Source organism: Aureococcus anophagefferens, assembly GCF_000186865.1.
Source record: "Aureococcus anophagefferens unplaced genomic scaffold AURANscaffold_2, whole genome shotgun sequence".
NCBI classification, from domain to species: Eukaryota; class Pelagophyceae; order Pelagomonadales; family Pelagomonadaceae; genus Aureococcus; species Aureococcus anophagefferens.
In genome coordinates, this window is record NW_008705562.1 from 2,103,128 (window position 1) to 2,118,415 (window position 15,288).

Below are 15,288 nucleotides of genomic sequence, written 5' to 3' on the forward strand. Positions count from 1 at the left end.
CGATTAGGGGCTGCCCGACTGATTAGGGGTGGGACATGCTCATCGATCGGGCTGCCTTGAGCACGGTCAGGCCCGAGCCATAATATAACCCCTTCTTCAATTTGCCGTTCAATGAAGCGCGATGAAGTGACACAATGGGCAGCCTGATTGTGTTGCTGCTGGCGCTCGCCGGTGCCGACGCCTCGCAGCAGTGGCGCGTGAGCGGCGGCGACGGTCCGCAGGAGACGGTGCGCGTCGACGGCCTCGAGGCGGCGCTCGCGGCGGCGGCGGCGGCGCGCGCCGAGACCATCGTCGCCGTCGCGCCGTCGGCGTCGGGCGACGCCTACGCGGCGTCGGGCGCGGCGGCGGCCGTCGACCGCTTCCTGACGACGCGCCTCGAGTACGCGCTCGCGCGCGAGCCCTTCGACGGGGGCGGCGCCGTCGAGCTCCGCTACGAGGCGTCCGCGGCGGAGCTCGCGGCCGCGTGGCGGCGGCACCAGTTCGGCCCCGGGTCCTGCGACGCCGTCGTGACGACGGGCCAGCTCGCGTCCCTCGGCGCGACCGTGGGCAAGTACGGCCACGTGGGCCTCGACGCGCTGCGCCGGGGCTACACGATCCAGCACCCGCTCACGATCGACAAGTGGTACATGGCGCAGGGCTCCGACGGCTTCTGCGGCGACGAGCGGGGGCGCTTCGAGTGCCTCTTCCTCCCCTGGAACCGCTGCCCGACGCGCGCGACCGTCGAGCGCCTCGACGGCGAGGCCGCGCGGCGCGGCGACGCGAAGCGGCCGACGGCGACGATGCTCGGGCCGTCGAACGCGTACAGCGGCCGCTTCGCCGTCTTCGGGTCCGCGGCGGCGAGCCTCTGCGACAAGTCGACGCCCCTCTTCGCCCGGTGCCCGCCCCACTCGAGCCTCTGCGGCGACCCGCCCGCGCCCGCGCCGCGGTGCGCCAACGTGACGCGCGCGTTCGACCTCCGCGAGGCCGAGCCCGACGAGCGGTGGGACAGCGAGCGGCGGCTGACGCTCCTCCACCGCGCCCTCTGGGACCGGCCCGCCTGGCGCCTGCGCAACGCGACGGCCGCCGAGGAGCGGGCCTTCTACGACCGCGCGCCGTCGTTCCGCGCGGCCGCGGCCGCCGGCCGGTGCGCGTTCGTGCACATCCGCCACGGCGACAAGCTCTACGACCGCTGGCTCAGGATCCACAAGACGCGGTCCTTCGCCGTCGACCTGCCCCAGTACGTCTCCGAGGCGCTGCCGCTCCTCGGGCTCCTGGGCTCCGAGAGGCCGCACGAGGTGCTGCTCATGAGCGACGACGGCGACATGGTCGCCGACGCGGCCGCCGTCGCCGGCGTCGCGCGCATCCACGCCGCCCCCGCGAGCCTCGGCGCCGTGTCGAGCCACTGCCGCAAGAGCGACCAGCGGTCCCTGCTCCGGCCCGCGCCGCGGCCGGGCCTCCGCTGCTCGGAGAAGCTCGGCGCGAACAGCGGCGACTGGAAGCGGGGCGTCGGGGAGCTCGCGCGCATCCTCGCGTCCCTGCGCCTCGCGGCGAAGTGCGACGCCGTCGTCCACAACTACGAGAGCAGCTTCGTCCACGTCCTCTGGCGCGACGCGTGCAGCCGCCGCGGGCCCCGGGGCTGCCAGCTCTCCTTCTCCTTCGGCAGCCAGGAGGCCTCGACGGCGGCGGCGACGAACGCCAAGCTCGGCCGCACCTGCGCCCAGCCGGCGACGCCCGAGGCCGTGCGCAAGGAGTACGGCACGGGCCGCCGGACCTGCGACCCGCCGTCGCCGCCCGTGCCCGGCCCGACGTTCTGGAGCGACGCGGCCGAGGCGTTCTTCCGACCCCTCGAGGCGCGGGCGCGGGAGCAGGAGGCCGGGGGGTAACTCGGTTGGTGTTCTCCTGCGAGGCCTCCAGCGCCGGACTGGGCCGCCGGCAGGCGTGGCGACGGACCGCGCGCTCGGACATTTGGCGGCGAAGGTCTGACCCGAGCGCTTGACCCACTCCGGCAGCCGGTTTCAAAAAGGAGACGCCGCGGCGCGACGCGGGGAACCCTTCCAACGGCGCCGCCCCTTCACGGGTAGTTGAAACACATGGAGACGCACGGCGCGACCGCCGCACACATCACCGGCGGCGGCGCCGCCGCCCTCGACGGGCTCTACTTTCTGCTCCAGGCCGCGGAGACCGCCGCGCCGTCGACCGCCGCGCCGGAGCCCACTTTCGCGAAGAAGTCCGCCGTCGATGGCTCTGCGTCGGCGCGGAGCGGCGCCGCGCCTTCAACGCGCTTCGTACCGCGGACGGGTACGACGGAGGCGTTCGAAAAGTGGGTTTTGGAGCACGCGGACCACCCGTACCCTACGAACGAGCTGCTCCATACCTTCGCGGACACCTGGGGCGCGCCATTCGTCTACGTCTCGGAATGGTTCAGAAACATGCGCAAGCGCAAGTACCTGCCGCTCGCGCGCGGCAAGCGCGGCCCCCACGGCGCCTTCGAGACCGCGCTCGTGGGCCTGATTCCGGCGGCGGCCCGGGAACGGGCCGGTGAAGAATACAAAGGGCGGCGACGGGCGGTGCCGCAGCTCCCGGTTTCACACCAGGCCGCCGCCGCGCCGGCCCGCGAGGCGCCCGCGCGGGCCGCGGACGTGGCCGTCCCCCGGCGCCCCGCGCCCCTTGTAGTGCACGCCCTTCTGGCGCGTGGGCCGGTCGACGAGCCCGCCGTCGCCGTCGAGCCCGTCGCCGCGGAGCCCGCCATTCAAGCTTCCGTGGAGCCCTTCCCGAAGCCCGCGGGCGTGCCGCCGCTCGTCGCGATCGCCGGCCCGCCGCCGGCGCCGGACTCCCGGACGCGCGGCGTCCTCGACCGGCTGGCGGCTCTGGCGCCGGCGCCGGCGCCGGCGCCGTTCAAGATCAAGGTCCCCTTCAAGCGACCGGCCCCCGGCGCGGCGCCCGCGGACGACGCCGAGCCCGCGGCCGCGGCCGCGGAGGCGCCGACGGTCGCGGACGAGACGGCGGTCGCGGCCCGCTCCGCGCGGCCCAAGAAGGACCCCGGCCTCGCAGCGAGCAAGGCCCTCAAGGTCGACAATCGGCGTGCGACCCAGGTCTATTCCGAGGACGACCTCTGGGCGCCGCGGAAACGCCGCGCCGTCGCCGCCTCCGCCGACGAAGCCTCCCGGCCCGCCGACATTTGAGGCGGAGCCGCCCGACTCATAATACACACTCGCAAGACAAAGCCACTCTCCTTAGCGGCAGCTCAGGTCGAGGAGCGGGCAGGGCCCCGCGAGGGCGCACTCCTTCTTCTGGAGCTTGCCGTTCTTCGCGCAGCGCGTGCAGCACTTGCCGTGCTCCACGAGGAGGACGTGGAGCGCGAACTTGACCTCGTCGGGCACGCGGCGGTTCAGGTGCTCGTAGGCCTTCTCGCGCGTCGCGGCCTCGGGGAGCCACTTGCACATCTTCGCGATGTGGAGCACGTGCGTGTCGACTGGAAATTCCGCTCTCCCCATGGTGAACATCATGACGCAGGACACGGTCTTCGGGCCGACGCCCTTGAACGACGACAGCGTGCGCTTGACGACGGCGTCGTCGCGCTCGCCGTGGAGCCACTGGAGGCAGGGCTCGCCGGCCGCTCCCCGGCCGGCGACGCGCGGGTCCGCCAGGATCGCGCGGACGCGCTCCATCTTGACCTCGGCCAGGCCGCCGCAGCGCACGAGCTCCTCGGCGACGCCCGCGGGCGCCGCGAGCACCTCGGACCACGTCGGCAGGCCCGCCTTGAGGCGCTCAAAGGCCACGAGGGACGTCTTGTCCGTCGTGTTCTGCGAGAGGATCGTCCGCACGAGCGAGTCGAGGATCGACTTGCGCTGCTCGGTCGCCTTCTTGTGCTCGACGTCGCCGTGCGCAGCGACAGCGCCGCCGTCGCCTCGACGGCCGCCTCGCGCGACGGCGCGGCCCAGTCCGGGTACGGCTCCTCGGCCGCGGACTTGACCTTGGCTTTGCTGCTCGCGGCCTTGCGGCTCGTCGCCTCGGGCAGCACCTCGATCTTGCAGCTGCCCTCCGGCTTGGCGGCCTTGGGCGTGCTCGCCTTGCTCGCCTTGGCTTTCGCGGCGGCGGCTGCCTTCTTGGGGATGCGTTCGACCTTCACCATTGCACTTGCACGCTCTAGATTTCAAACGGCTGAAGTTGGCGCGCGCGAGGAGCTGCGGCGCCGCCAGCGTGGCGCTTCTTGTGAACGAGCCGATCGAGCTGCATCTGAGCCGCCTTGCATCTGCCTTGCACCGTCGCATGATGGTTGCAACAGCAAGCATGCGCTTCCTGAGCCACCGAATCGCCTTCGCAGCTCGCCGCCGCGCCGCCGCCGCGCGCTCGCAGCGCACTTTGGCCTCGTCGCGCCGCGCCGCGGCCATGGCGAGCTTCAAGGTCATGGAGGTGCTCAACAAGGCGAACCTCCTCGAGGCGTCGGGCGCGTCGATCATGCACATGGAGGTGGGCCAGCCGTCGTCGCCCGCGCCGCCGTCGGCGCGGCGCGCCGCCGAGGCCGAGCTCGCCGTCGACGCGGCCATGGGCTACACGTCCGCGAATGGCCTGCCGGAGCTGAAAAACCGCATCGCGCGATGGTACGCGGACCGCCACGGGTCGGCCGTCGACCCGGAGCGCGTCGTCGTCACGACGGGCTCCTCGGCGGGCTTCGTCCTGAGCTTCATGGCCCTCTGGGACGCCGGCGACAAGGTCGGCGTGCCGAGCACCGCGTACCCGTGCTACAGGAACGTGCTCCGGTCGCTCGGCTGCGAGGCCGTGCCCCTCGCCGGCGACGCGGGCGACCCGCGGAGCGGCTTCGAGTTCCCGACGCCGGCCCAGGTCGAGGCGGCGGCGGCGGGCGACGGCATCGCGGGCCTCATCCTGTCGTCGCCGAGCAACCCGACGGGCGCCGCGCTGAGCGCGGCGGAGCTCTCCGCGCTCGCCGCGACCTGCGACGGCGCGGGCGTGCGCTTCATCTCCGACGAGATCTACCACCACATCGCCTACGGCGCCGAGCCGTCGCCGTCGGCCGTCGACCTGCCCGGCGCCGTCGTCGTGAACAGCTTCTCCAAGTTCTTCTCGATGACGGGCTGGCGCGTCGGCTGGCTCGTGCTCCCCGCCGGCGACGCGGAGCTCGCCGGCGCCGTCGCGCGCCTCCAGCAGAACCTCTTCATCAACGCGCCGACGGTGTCGCAGATCGCCGCAACCGCCGCGTTCGACGACGTCGACGACGCGCTCGACGGCCACGTCCGGCGCTACGCGGCGAACCGAAACGTCGTCCTCGGCGCGCTCGAGCGCATGGGCGTCGACGCGGCCCACGTCGCGCCCGCCGCGGGCGCGTTCTACGTCTACGCCGACCTCGGCGCCTACGGCGTCGCCGACTCCGTCGACCTCTGCAACCGCCTCCTCGACGACGAGGGCGTCGCCATCACGCCGGGCGTCGACTTCGAGTTCGAGGAGGCCATCGGCAAGCGCCGCGTCCGCATCTCCTACTGTGGCGCGACGCCGGACGTCGAGGAGGCCATGGCGCGCCTCGCGCGCTGGTGGGCCGCGGGCAAGTACAAGCAGTAGGGGCCGACGCAGCGCGGCTAACGAAGAGCGGTGTGGCTCGCGCCTTTTTTGGGAACTTCGAGGTGTCGCAGAACGCGGCGGCAAGTTGAATGTCAACGTGCAGCTGGACGACTTCTTCGCATTCTCGGACGACGTCGAGCTCGAGGCGCTCGTGCAGTTCGACGACCTTATCGACGACCACACCCGAACGACGACCTCGAACGCTGAGATGAACAGTTTGTGAAGCATCACACTGAAAGATCAGTGAGCGCGATCGAGCATTGTGCGCCACTGCTCGTCCGTCGGCCTCGCGAATATCGACGTCGCCGCGCCGCGAGCCCCACCCGCGACCGTCATCAGCCCTCGGGGGCCTCACGGACACGCACGCTCCGCCGCCGGCCATCTGCGGGACATCAACCCCCTGCTTCGTCGACGCCGAACACGAATTTCTGCGGCGAAAGAAAACGAGCAGTAGGCGAACCGCCGCGTCTCTTCAACGCCCCACGCCGAGGCCTCGAGGCGTCGTCGAGACCTCGGCGCTCTGCTTCGAGGACTTGGCCGACGCCAGCCTCTGTACCCGCGCGCGCGCCCCGCCGCCCGCTCGTCGGAACGCGATCCCGCCGAACCGCCGACGCCCTCGTCCGCCGACCGCCACGTCGCCCAGCCCGCCCTCCCCCGCCCCCACATCGCGCGCTCCGCCGACCGCCGACACCCCTCGCCCACAGGCCGGTGAAGTGAAGCGATGGCGAGAAGCGTCGTCTTGGCGCTCCTGGCCGCCCGGGCGTCGGCGCTCTGCGTCCTGCGGGACGCGACCGTCTGCTGGGGGAACGAGCACCAGTACGTCGAGAACACGGACTTGGTCGACGGCATCTACGTCGAATTGGAGATGGCGTTCGCCGACGTCGACGGCGACGGCGACCTCGACCTCGTCGTGGGCGAATACGACGGCACCCTCAACTACTACGAGAACGTCGGGAACGCGACAGCGCCGAGCTACGAGGCCGTCACCGGCAGCGCGAACCCCTTCGACGGCATCGACGTCGGTTCCTGGAGCAAGCCCGCGTTCGCCGACGTCGACGGCGACGGCGACCTCGACCTCGTCGTGGGCACATACGAGGGCGCCCTCTTCTACTACGAGAACATCGGGAACGCGACGTCGCCGACCTACGAGGCCGTCACCGGCGCCGCGAGCCCCTTCGACGGCATCGAAGTCGGTTTCGACAGCAAGCCCGTGCTCGTCGACGTCGACGGCGACGGCGACCTCGACCTCGTCGTGGGCGAAGACGACGGCAACCTCTACTACTACGAGAACGTCGGGTCCGCGACGTCGCCGAGCTACGAGGCCGTCACCGGCAGCGCGAACCCCTTCAACGGTATCAACGTCGGTTCCTACAGCGCGCCCGCGTTCGCCGACCTCGACGGCGACGGCGACCTCGACCTCGTCGTGGGCGAAGAGTGGGGCTCCCTCTACTACTTCGAGAACATCGGGTCCGCGACCTCGCCGAGCTACGAGGCCGTCACCGGCGCCGCGAACCCTTTCGACGGCATCGACGTCAGTCTCCGCGACGGCATCTATCGGGATCACAGCGCGCCCGCGCTCTTCGACGTCGACGGCGACGGCGACCTCGACCTCGTCGTATCCCTCGACGGCTTTCTCAACTACTACGAGATCGTCGGGTCCGCGGCGTCGCCGAGCTACGAGGCCGTCACCGGTAGCGCGAGCCCCTTCGACGGCATCGACGTCGGTTACCTCAGCACGCCCGCGCTCGCCGACCTCGACGGCGACGGCGACCTCGACCTCGTCGTGGGCGAATGGGCAGGCGTCCTCTTCTACTACGAGAACGTCGGGTCCGCGGCGTCGCCGAGCTACGCGGCCGTCACCGGCAGCGCGAACCCCTTCGACGGCATCGACGACGGTGGCTTCAGTTTTCCCGCGTTCGGCGACCTCGACGGCGACGGCGACCTCGACCTCGTCGTGGGCGATTGGACCCTCACTATGGGCGTAGCGGAGGAAGGCGCCCTCAACTACTATGAGAACGTCGGGTCCGCGACGTCGCCGAGCTACGAGGCCGTGACCGGCGCCGCGAACCCTGTCGACGGCATCAAAGTCGGTGGCTACGACTTTTCATATGCGTTTGCGCCCGCGTTCGCCGACCTCGACGGCGACGGCGACCTCGACCTCGTCGTGGGCGAATACTGGGGCGGCCTCTACTACTACGACAACGTCGGGTCCGCGACGTCGCCGAGCTACGCGGCCGTCACCGGCAGCGCGAACCCCTTCGATGCCATCGCCGTCGGTTCCCACAGCACGCCCGCGTTCAGTGACCTCGACGGCGACAGCGACCTCGACCTCGTCGTGGGCGAACAGGTAGGCCTCCTCAACTACTACGAGAACGTCGGGAACGCGACGTCGCCGAGCTACAGAGCCGTCACCGGTAGCGCGAACCCCTTCGACGCCATCTCCGTCCCTCTGAGCAGCGCGCCCGCGCTCGCCGACCTCGACGGCGACGGCGACCTCGACCTCGTCTTGGGCCAATTCGACGGCCACCTCTACTTCTTCGCGAACGGTTACTGCACGCAAGGCGACACTGCCTGCCGTGGCAGCGGCCTCTGCGATCTGACCTACGTCATCTTCTCCGAAGCGTCCTGCCAGTGCCTCGGCGGCTTCGACCACGAGGTGCCCGACGTGGTCATGCAGTGCGGCGAGTGCCAGGCGGGCTTCTACGGGAGCACGTGCGAGCCGTGCCCGCAAGGGGGTGACGAAGACCGCAACGCGCCGCGCCTCACGGACACCTGCGGCGTCGCGGGGAGCGGCCGGTCGCGCGGCTCCTGCGACGACGGTAGGGGCGGCACCGGGGCGTGCACGTGCTTCGGCGACGTCTTCTCGGGGAGCGGCTGCACGGAGGGGACGTGTCCAGCGGGGACCGTCGAGACCGCGACCTTCGATGGCTACTACAACATCGCAAACTGCACGTCGTGCGACGCGGGCACCTTCTCGGCCGAGGGCGACCCGCAGTGTACGAAGTGCGCCGCGGGCAAGTCCTCGGCCGCGGGCGCGAGCGAGTGCGCCAGCTGCTCCGCGGGGTCGTATTCTGCTCCGGGCGCGAGCGAGTGCTCAACTTGCACAGTCAGGACGTACCAGGGCGAGACCGGCCAGTCGAGCTGCGCGCTCGCGGACGCCGGGTCCTTCGTCGACGCGATCGGCGCCTCTGAGCAGACCGCGTGCGATGCGGGCAAGTACAGCGGCTCCGGCGCGGACGAGTGCGTCGACTGCGAGGCCGGGACGTACCAGGGCGAGACCGGCCAGTCGAGCTGCGCGCTCGCGGACGCCGGGTCCTTCGTCCAAGCGGACGGCGCGTCGGAGCAGACCGCGTGCGATGCGGGCAAGTACAGCGGCTCCGGCGCGGACGAGTGCGTCGACTGCGAGGCCGGGACGTACCAGGACGCGACGGGCCAGTCGAGCTGCGCGCTCGCGGACGCCGGGTCCTTCGTCGACGCGATCGGCGCCTCTGAGCAGATCGCGTGCGATGCGGGCAAGTACAGCGGCTCCGGCGCGAGCGAGTGCGACGACTGCGCGGCCGGGACGTACCAGGGCGAGACGGGCCAGTCGAGCTGCAAGCTCGCGGACGGCGGGTCCTTCGTCCAAGCGGACGGCGCGTCGGAGCAGACCGCGTGCGATGCGGGCAAGTACAGCGGCTCCGGCGCGAGCGAGTGCGACGACTGCGCGGCCGGGACGTACCAGGACGCGACGGGCCAGTCGAGCTGCAAGCTCGCGGACGGCGGGTCCTTCGTCGACGCGATGGGCGCCTCGGAGCAGCGCGAATGCCCCGCGGGCTCATTCTCCGGCTCCGCTTCGGGCAAGTGCGACGACTGCGTGGCCGGCACGTTCCAGGAGCTGACGGGCCAGTCGAGCTGCGCGCTCGCGGGTCAGGGCTTCTACGTCGGGAGCACTGGAGCTTCGGAGCAGACTGCTTGCCCCGCGGGAAGCTTCTCCGGCTCCGGCGCGAGCGAGTGCGACGACTGCGCGGCCGGGACGTACCAGGACGCGACGGGCCAGTCGAGCTGCAAGCTCGCGGACGCCGGCTCCTTCGTCGACGCGATCAGCGCCTCGGAGCAGGCGGCGTGCGATGCGGGCAAGTACAGCGGCTCCGCCGCGAGCGAGTGCATCGACTGCGCGGCCGGCACATTCCAGGAGTCGACGGGTCAGTCGAGCTGCCTCCTCGCAAATGCCGGGTCCTTCGTCGATGCGATCAGCGCCTCGGAGCAGGCCGCGTGCCCCGCGGGAAGCTTCTCCGGCTCCGGCGCGAGCGAGTGCGTCGACTGTGAGGCCGGGACGTACCAGGACGCGACCGGCCAGTCGGGCTGCAAGCTCGCGGACGCCGGGTCCTTCGTGAACGAAATCGGCGCCTCGGAGCAGGCGGCGTGCGATGCGGGCAAGTACAGCGGCTCCGCCGCGAGCGAGTGCGAGGCTTGCGCGACCGGCACGTTCCAGGAGTCGACGGGCCGGTCAAGCTGCAAGCTCGCGGGTCAAGGCTTCTACGTCGGAAGCACTGGAGCTTCGGAGCAGACCGTGTGCCCCGCGGGCAACTTCTCCGGCTCCGGCGCGAGCGCATGCGACGAGTGCGAGATCGGGACCTTCAGCGCCGAGGGCGACTCATCCTGCACGTCGTGCCCCGCGGGCTTCTCGAGCAGCGCCGCCGGAGCGAGCGAGTGCAGCGCGTGCCCGGTCGGGACCTTCAAGGGCGCCGGCTCGGGGCCGTGCGTCGAGTGCGGCGTCGGTACCTACGGACCCGAGACCGGGCAGTCGAGCTGCCTCCTCGCAAATGCCGGTTCCTTCGTCGACGACACCGGCGCATCAGAGCAGACCGCGTGCCCCGCGGGCTCGTTCTCCGGCTCCGGCGCGAGCGAGTGCGCGATGTGCGAGCGCCGGACGTACCAGTCCCTGGTGGGTCAGGCGAGCTGCGCCCTCGCGGACGGCGGGTCCTTCGTCGACTTGGCTGGCGCCTCCGAGCAGACCGCGTGCCCCGCGGGCTCGTTCTCCGGCTCCGGCGCGAGCGAGTGCGCGATGTGCGAGCGCGGGACGTACCAGTCCCTGGTGGGTCAGGCGAGCTGCGCCCTCGCGGACGGCGGGTCCTTCGTCGACTTGGCTGGCGCCTCCGAGCAGACCGCGTGCCCCGCGGGCTCGTTCTCCGGCTCCGGCGCGAGCGAGTGCGCGATGTGCGAGCGCGGGACGTACCAGTCCCTGGTGGGTCAGGCGAGCTGCGCCCTCGCGGACGGCGGGTCCTTCGTCGACTTGGCTGGCGCCTCCGAGCAGACCGCGTGCCCCGCGGGCTCGTTCTCCGGCTCCGGCGCGAGCGAGTGCGCGATGTGCGAGCGCGGGACGTACCAGTCCCTGGTAGATCGAGGACGGAACACTGCAGCGGAATATTGAGGAGGCGGTCTCTTCGGGGCGGCGCAGGCTTTGGGCCTCGCGGCGTACGCTTTCGGGGTCGGCGCTCGGCTCTGCGACCGTCGACGTCGAATTGAGCTCCGAAGGCATACTCGCAGCGACCGTGGAGACTGACGCTCCACCTGGAGGATTTTCCACCGGCGAGACCTCGTCTTGTCCCCCGGGCAAGTTCTCGTCGAGCGGGGCGTCCGAGTGCGTCGAGTGCGAGCGCGGGTCATATACCGATGCGAAAGGTCAGAATGTCTGCAAGTTAGCCAGCGCGGGAAGCTTTGTTCCCTGGGCGGCCGCTTCCGAGCAGCAAGTCTGCCCACCTGGGAAGTACACGGCCGGACAAGGCGCGCACGCGTGCTCGAACTGCCTGCCCGGGGCGTTCCAGCCCGACTCCGGTGCGGTTACGTGCAAGCTCGCGAAAGCCGGCTACTTTTGCGCGGACGAAGGCGCCTCGAACCAAACGGAGTGTCCCGCTGGAAAGCATTCGAGCTCGGGCGCCGCGAACTGCACGGATTGTGATCTCGGTCAGTACGCGCTTCCGGGGGCATCGACGTGCACGCTGGCGAGCGCTGGAAGCTTTGTTGCAGCTCAGGGCATGTCTAAGCAGGCTGAATGTCCGGCTGGAAAGTACTCAGGCTCGGCGGCCGAGAGCTGCACAGAGTGTCTGCCCGGATCTTTCGCGGCCAAGGAAGGTTTGACGGTTTGCACGCTGGCGAGCGCTGGAAGCTTTGTTGCAGCTCAGGGCATGTCCAAAGAGGACGAATGTCCGGCTGGAAAGTACTCTGGCTCGGCGGCCGAGAGCTGCACAGAGTGTCTGCCTGGATCTTTCGCGGCCGAGAAAGGTTTGACGGTTTGCACGCTGGCGAGCGCGGGAAGCTTTGTCGCAGCTCAGGGCATGTCCAAAGAGGACGAATGTCCGGCTGGAAAGTACTCAGGCTCGGCGGCCGAGAGCTGCAAGGATTGCGTCGCAGGTCGATATTCTGGCCCGGGCGCGGACACGTGCGAGCTCGCGGAAGCCGGCAACTTTTGCGCAGACACGGGCGCCTCTGCAGAAGTGCCGTGCAAAGCCGGGAGCTACTCAGGCGCCGCGGCCTCAAAGTGCACCCCGTGCGCCGAAGGATCTTATGCTTCCAAGCAAGGATCGGCGACCTGCACGGCCGCGTCGGCGGGCAGCTTTGTCGCGAAGCCGGGCGCGACCTCAGAAGTCCGCTGCGAATCAGGAGAACGCAGCGGCGTCGGCCAGAGCAAGTGCGAGCAGTGTCAGCCCGGCACCTACGCGTCCGATGCCGGGTCTACGACGTGCGATCTCTGCGAAGCGGGCACGTTCGCCGAGGAGAGCGGCAAGAGCGCGTGCGACGAGTGCCCGGCCGGCAAATACGCGAGCGCGGTTGGATCGACGATGTGCTCGATCGCGAACGCGGGCTCCTATACCTCAGAAGACGGCGCCACCTCGCAAGAGCTTTGCCCGGCGGGCACGATTAGCCGCCCCGGCGAGAGCAAGTGTACGAACTGTCCCGCGGGCTCCTACGCCGCCGAGGACGGCTCGACGTCGTGCGTCCTCGCGAACGCCGGCTCTTACGTCGCCAGAGACGGTGCGTCCCAACAGGAGCCCTGCAAAGCGGGCACTCTGAGCGGCGCCGGGCAAACGTCCTGCGACTTGAGCCCGGCGGGATCGTACGTCCCGCGGTCGGGCGCCTTCGCCGCGGTCATCGCGGACGCGGGCTACGTCGTCGAGGAGGAGGGCGGTTCGGAACAGACGAAGTGTCCACCCGGTTCCTACTCGGGCGCGAAGGCCTCTACGTGCACGCTCTGCGAGCCCGGCCGCTACGCGAACCTCGAAGCGGCCGCCACTTGCGAAGCCGCTCCTCCGGGCAAGTTCGCGTGGGTCCACGGTGCCGTCGCGCCGTCGTCGTGTCCCGCGGGGCGATACTCCGGATCCGGCGCGGTCTCCTGCACGCTGTGTCCCGATGGGCAAACCAGCGATCGGGAGTCGGCGACGTGCAGACCCGTCGACGCCGGCTCCACGAACGCGGAACTCTCCACGGTCACCGTCGAGATCTCTTCCGCGCTCGTGCTCGAGGGCTTGGACGCGGACCGCTTTCCCGACGACGAAGCGGCTCTTCAGGCCTTTGCATCCGCAGTCCAGGAAAGCATTCACTCGGATGAGGTCTACGACGTGCCAGCGCGGGACGTGCATCTCGCCGCTCGCCGTCGTCTCGCGACGGCGGCGAACCACGATCAAATCTCCTTCGTCGCCTACGCGAACTACACCCTCGTTCCCGGAGAGGAACTCGACCTCGACCGGTTCAAGGATGGCTTCCAGGACACGCTGCTCTCTTCGATATCGACCGGAGACGCGCAAAGTGCGCTCGACGACCGCGCGGCCGGCACGTCGCTCGCGTCGGCGGCCATCGACGAGGCGTCGAGCGCGGCGACCATCACTGGAAGCACGGAGGTCGCGGTTACCGAAGCTCGCTCGACGACGGACGCGCTCGTCGTCGAGTGCCCCGCGGGGACCATTTCCGCCGCCGGCGAGAGCGACTGCACGCCGTGTTCGCGCGGGACGTACTCGGACGCTCTCGGTCAGACAAGCTGCAAGCTCGCGTCGCCCGGCACGTTCGTGCCGGTCGAGGGCGCCTCGGCCGCGACGCCGTGTCCCGTCGGGACGTTTTCGGGTGCCGCGGCGTCGTCCTGCACGCCGTGTCCTCTGGGCTACTACAACAATCTCACGAAGCAGTCCGCGTGTCAGCTGTGTCTCGCTCCGACCTACACGCTCGAAGAGGGCAAGACCTACTGCGACGCGTGCCGCGAGGACTACTACTGGGACTCGAGAACGTACGCCAAACACGCCGAGGAGAAGCTCCTTGACGAAAACAAACAGCCGCTGCCGTGCGAGGAGTGCTGCGTCGAGTGCGACGACGCGTGCGAAGGCGGCGTCGAGACGTGCGCGAACTGTCCCCAGGGCGCGCGCACGACCTTGGAGACGATGGACCTGAAGAAGAATTTCTGGCGCGCGTCGATCGACGCGACGTCGATCTACGAATGCACCCTCGAAGAGTCGTGCAAAGGCGGAGCCAACAGCTCGTGCGCGCGCGGCCACAAGGGCCCGCTGTGCGGCGCGTGCGAGGCCCACTACTTCTACGACACGGCCGCGAACCGCTGCGTGGACTGCGGCAACAAGATCGAGGCCCGCGGGGACAACATCATCGGGACCGTGCTGGCCGTCCTATTTGTCGTCGCGGCCATCGGCGTCGTGATGCGAAAGTTTGGCCTCTTCACCGTTTTGGGTCACGGGGTCGACGCGATTCGCGAAGTCGTCCAGGGCGAGGCAGTCGAAGATATCGCGAAGGCAAAGCTCGAGGAGCATTACGAAGATGACGAAGATGGAGAGGCCGCCGGCAGCGACACGCAGAGCGCCGACGACGAGGAGTCGTCGGGACGATCCACGGAGCAGAACGTCATGACGAAAGTGAAGATCGTCATCGCGACGTACCAGATCGCGTGCAGCATCCCGTGGTCGCTCCCGCAAGTACGTTTTCCCGCCATCTTCGAAGAGGCCCTGAAGCTGGGATCCGTCGTGAATCTAAGCTTCATCAGCTTCGCCAAGGCGGAGTGCTTCGGAGATTTCGACTACTTCGACAAGCTTCTCTTCGTGACCCTGCTCCCCGTCGTCTTCGTCCTCTTGATCGCGGTCGGATTCGGGCTCCGCTACGCGTGCGTGGATCGGTCGCGGCGGGACGAGATCCTCTCCGGGGCTTCGTATTGGATCCTCTTCACGCTCTACGTCCTCGTGCCTTCGACGTCCGCGTACTGCCTGCGGTATTTCGCGTGCGCCAAGTACGACGGCGGCTACGGCGAGGGTGTCAACGTCCTGCGCATCGACCCGACGATCAGCTGCGACAGCCCGTCGCACGACGCGTGGCTGCCCTACGTGCTGTTCTCGATCGTCGCCTACCCCGTCGGCGTGCCCCTCGGCTTCGCGTGCCTGCTCTGGCGGTTACGGCGGCGGCTGGACCCCGACGTGGACCATCAAACGGTTCGAACGCCTTCAGGACGGACCATCGGCGAAGCGGGCGCCGACGCGGCGAACCAGGAGGACGAGCACTTCCTCCACGAGGCGCTCGAGCGGCACGCGGAATCGATGGTCCAGTTCCAGAAGCTCGAGGTGCGGGCGAACGACCCGACGCTGGAGAGCGTGCGCTTCCTCTACGAGGAGTTCAAACCGAGCTGCTTCATGTTCATGGTCTACGAGGTCTCCCGCCGCATCTTCCTCACGGGGTGCCTGTCCATGTTCGTGCCCGATTCCATCTCCCAGA

The 15,288-nt window shown here is 69.8% G+C and overlaps 5 protein-coding genes across 5 annotated transcripts in view; 4 read left to right on the forward strand and 1 right to left on the reverse strand.

Moving 5' to 3' along the window:
• Window positions 1–1,862, forward strand: part of AURANDRAFT_61289 (hypothetical protein) — a gene marked incomplete at both ends in the record, with an annotated part of 4,263 nt that extends 2,401 nt beyond the window's left edge. The window contains one exon of the mRNA XM_009034849.1: window positions 143–1,862. Coding sequence (XP_009033097.1) covers window positions 143–1,862 — 1,720 coding nt within the window. The remainder of the gene's footprint in view (window positions 1–142) is intronic.
• Window positions 1,863–3,227: 1,365 nt separating this feature from the next.
• AURANDRAFT_5189 (hypothetical protein) lies at window positions 3,228–3,833 on the reverse strand (the record flags this gene model as incomplete). Its single annotated transcript, XM_009034605.1, has 1 exon — window positions 3,228–3,833. A coding segment is annotated over one exon (606 nt), but the record flags the coding sequence as incomplete, so codon positions are not given.
• Window positions 3,834–4,362: 529 nt separating this feature from the next.
• On the forward strand, window positions 4,363–5,526 carry AURANDRAFT_11991 (hypothetical protein; the record flags this gene model as incomplete). Its single annotated transcript, XM_009034846.1, has 1 exon — window positions 4,363–5,526. A coding segment is annotated over one exon (1,164 nt), but the record flags the coding sequence as incomplete, so codon positions are not given.
• A 3,388-nt stretch (window positions 5,527–8,914) lies between these two features.
• AURANDRAFT_17513 (hypothetical protein) lies at window positions 8,915–9,208 on the forward strand (the record flags this gene model as incomplete). Its single annotated transcript, XM_009034850.1, has 1 exon — window positions 8,915–9,208. A coding segment is annotated over one exon (294 nt), but the record flags the coding sequence as incomplete, so codon positions are not given.
• A 123-nt stretch (window positions 9,209–9,331) lies between these two features.
• Window positions 9,332–12,416, forward strand: AURANDRAFT_19609 (hypothetical protein; the record flags this gene model as incomplete). Its single annotated transcript, XM_009034851.1, has 2 exons — window positions 9,332–9,888; window positions 12,203–12,416. Coding segments are annotated over 2 exons (771 nt in total), but the record flags the coding sequence as incomplete, so codon positions are not given.
• Between the last annotated feature and the right edge of the window lie 2,872 nt (window positions 12,417–15,288).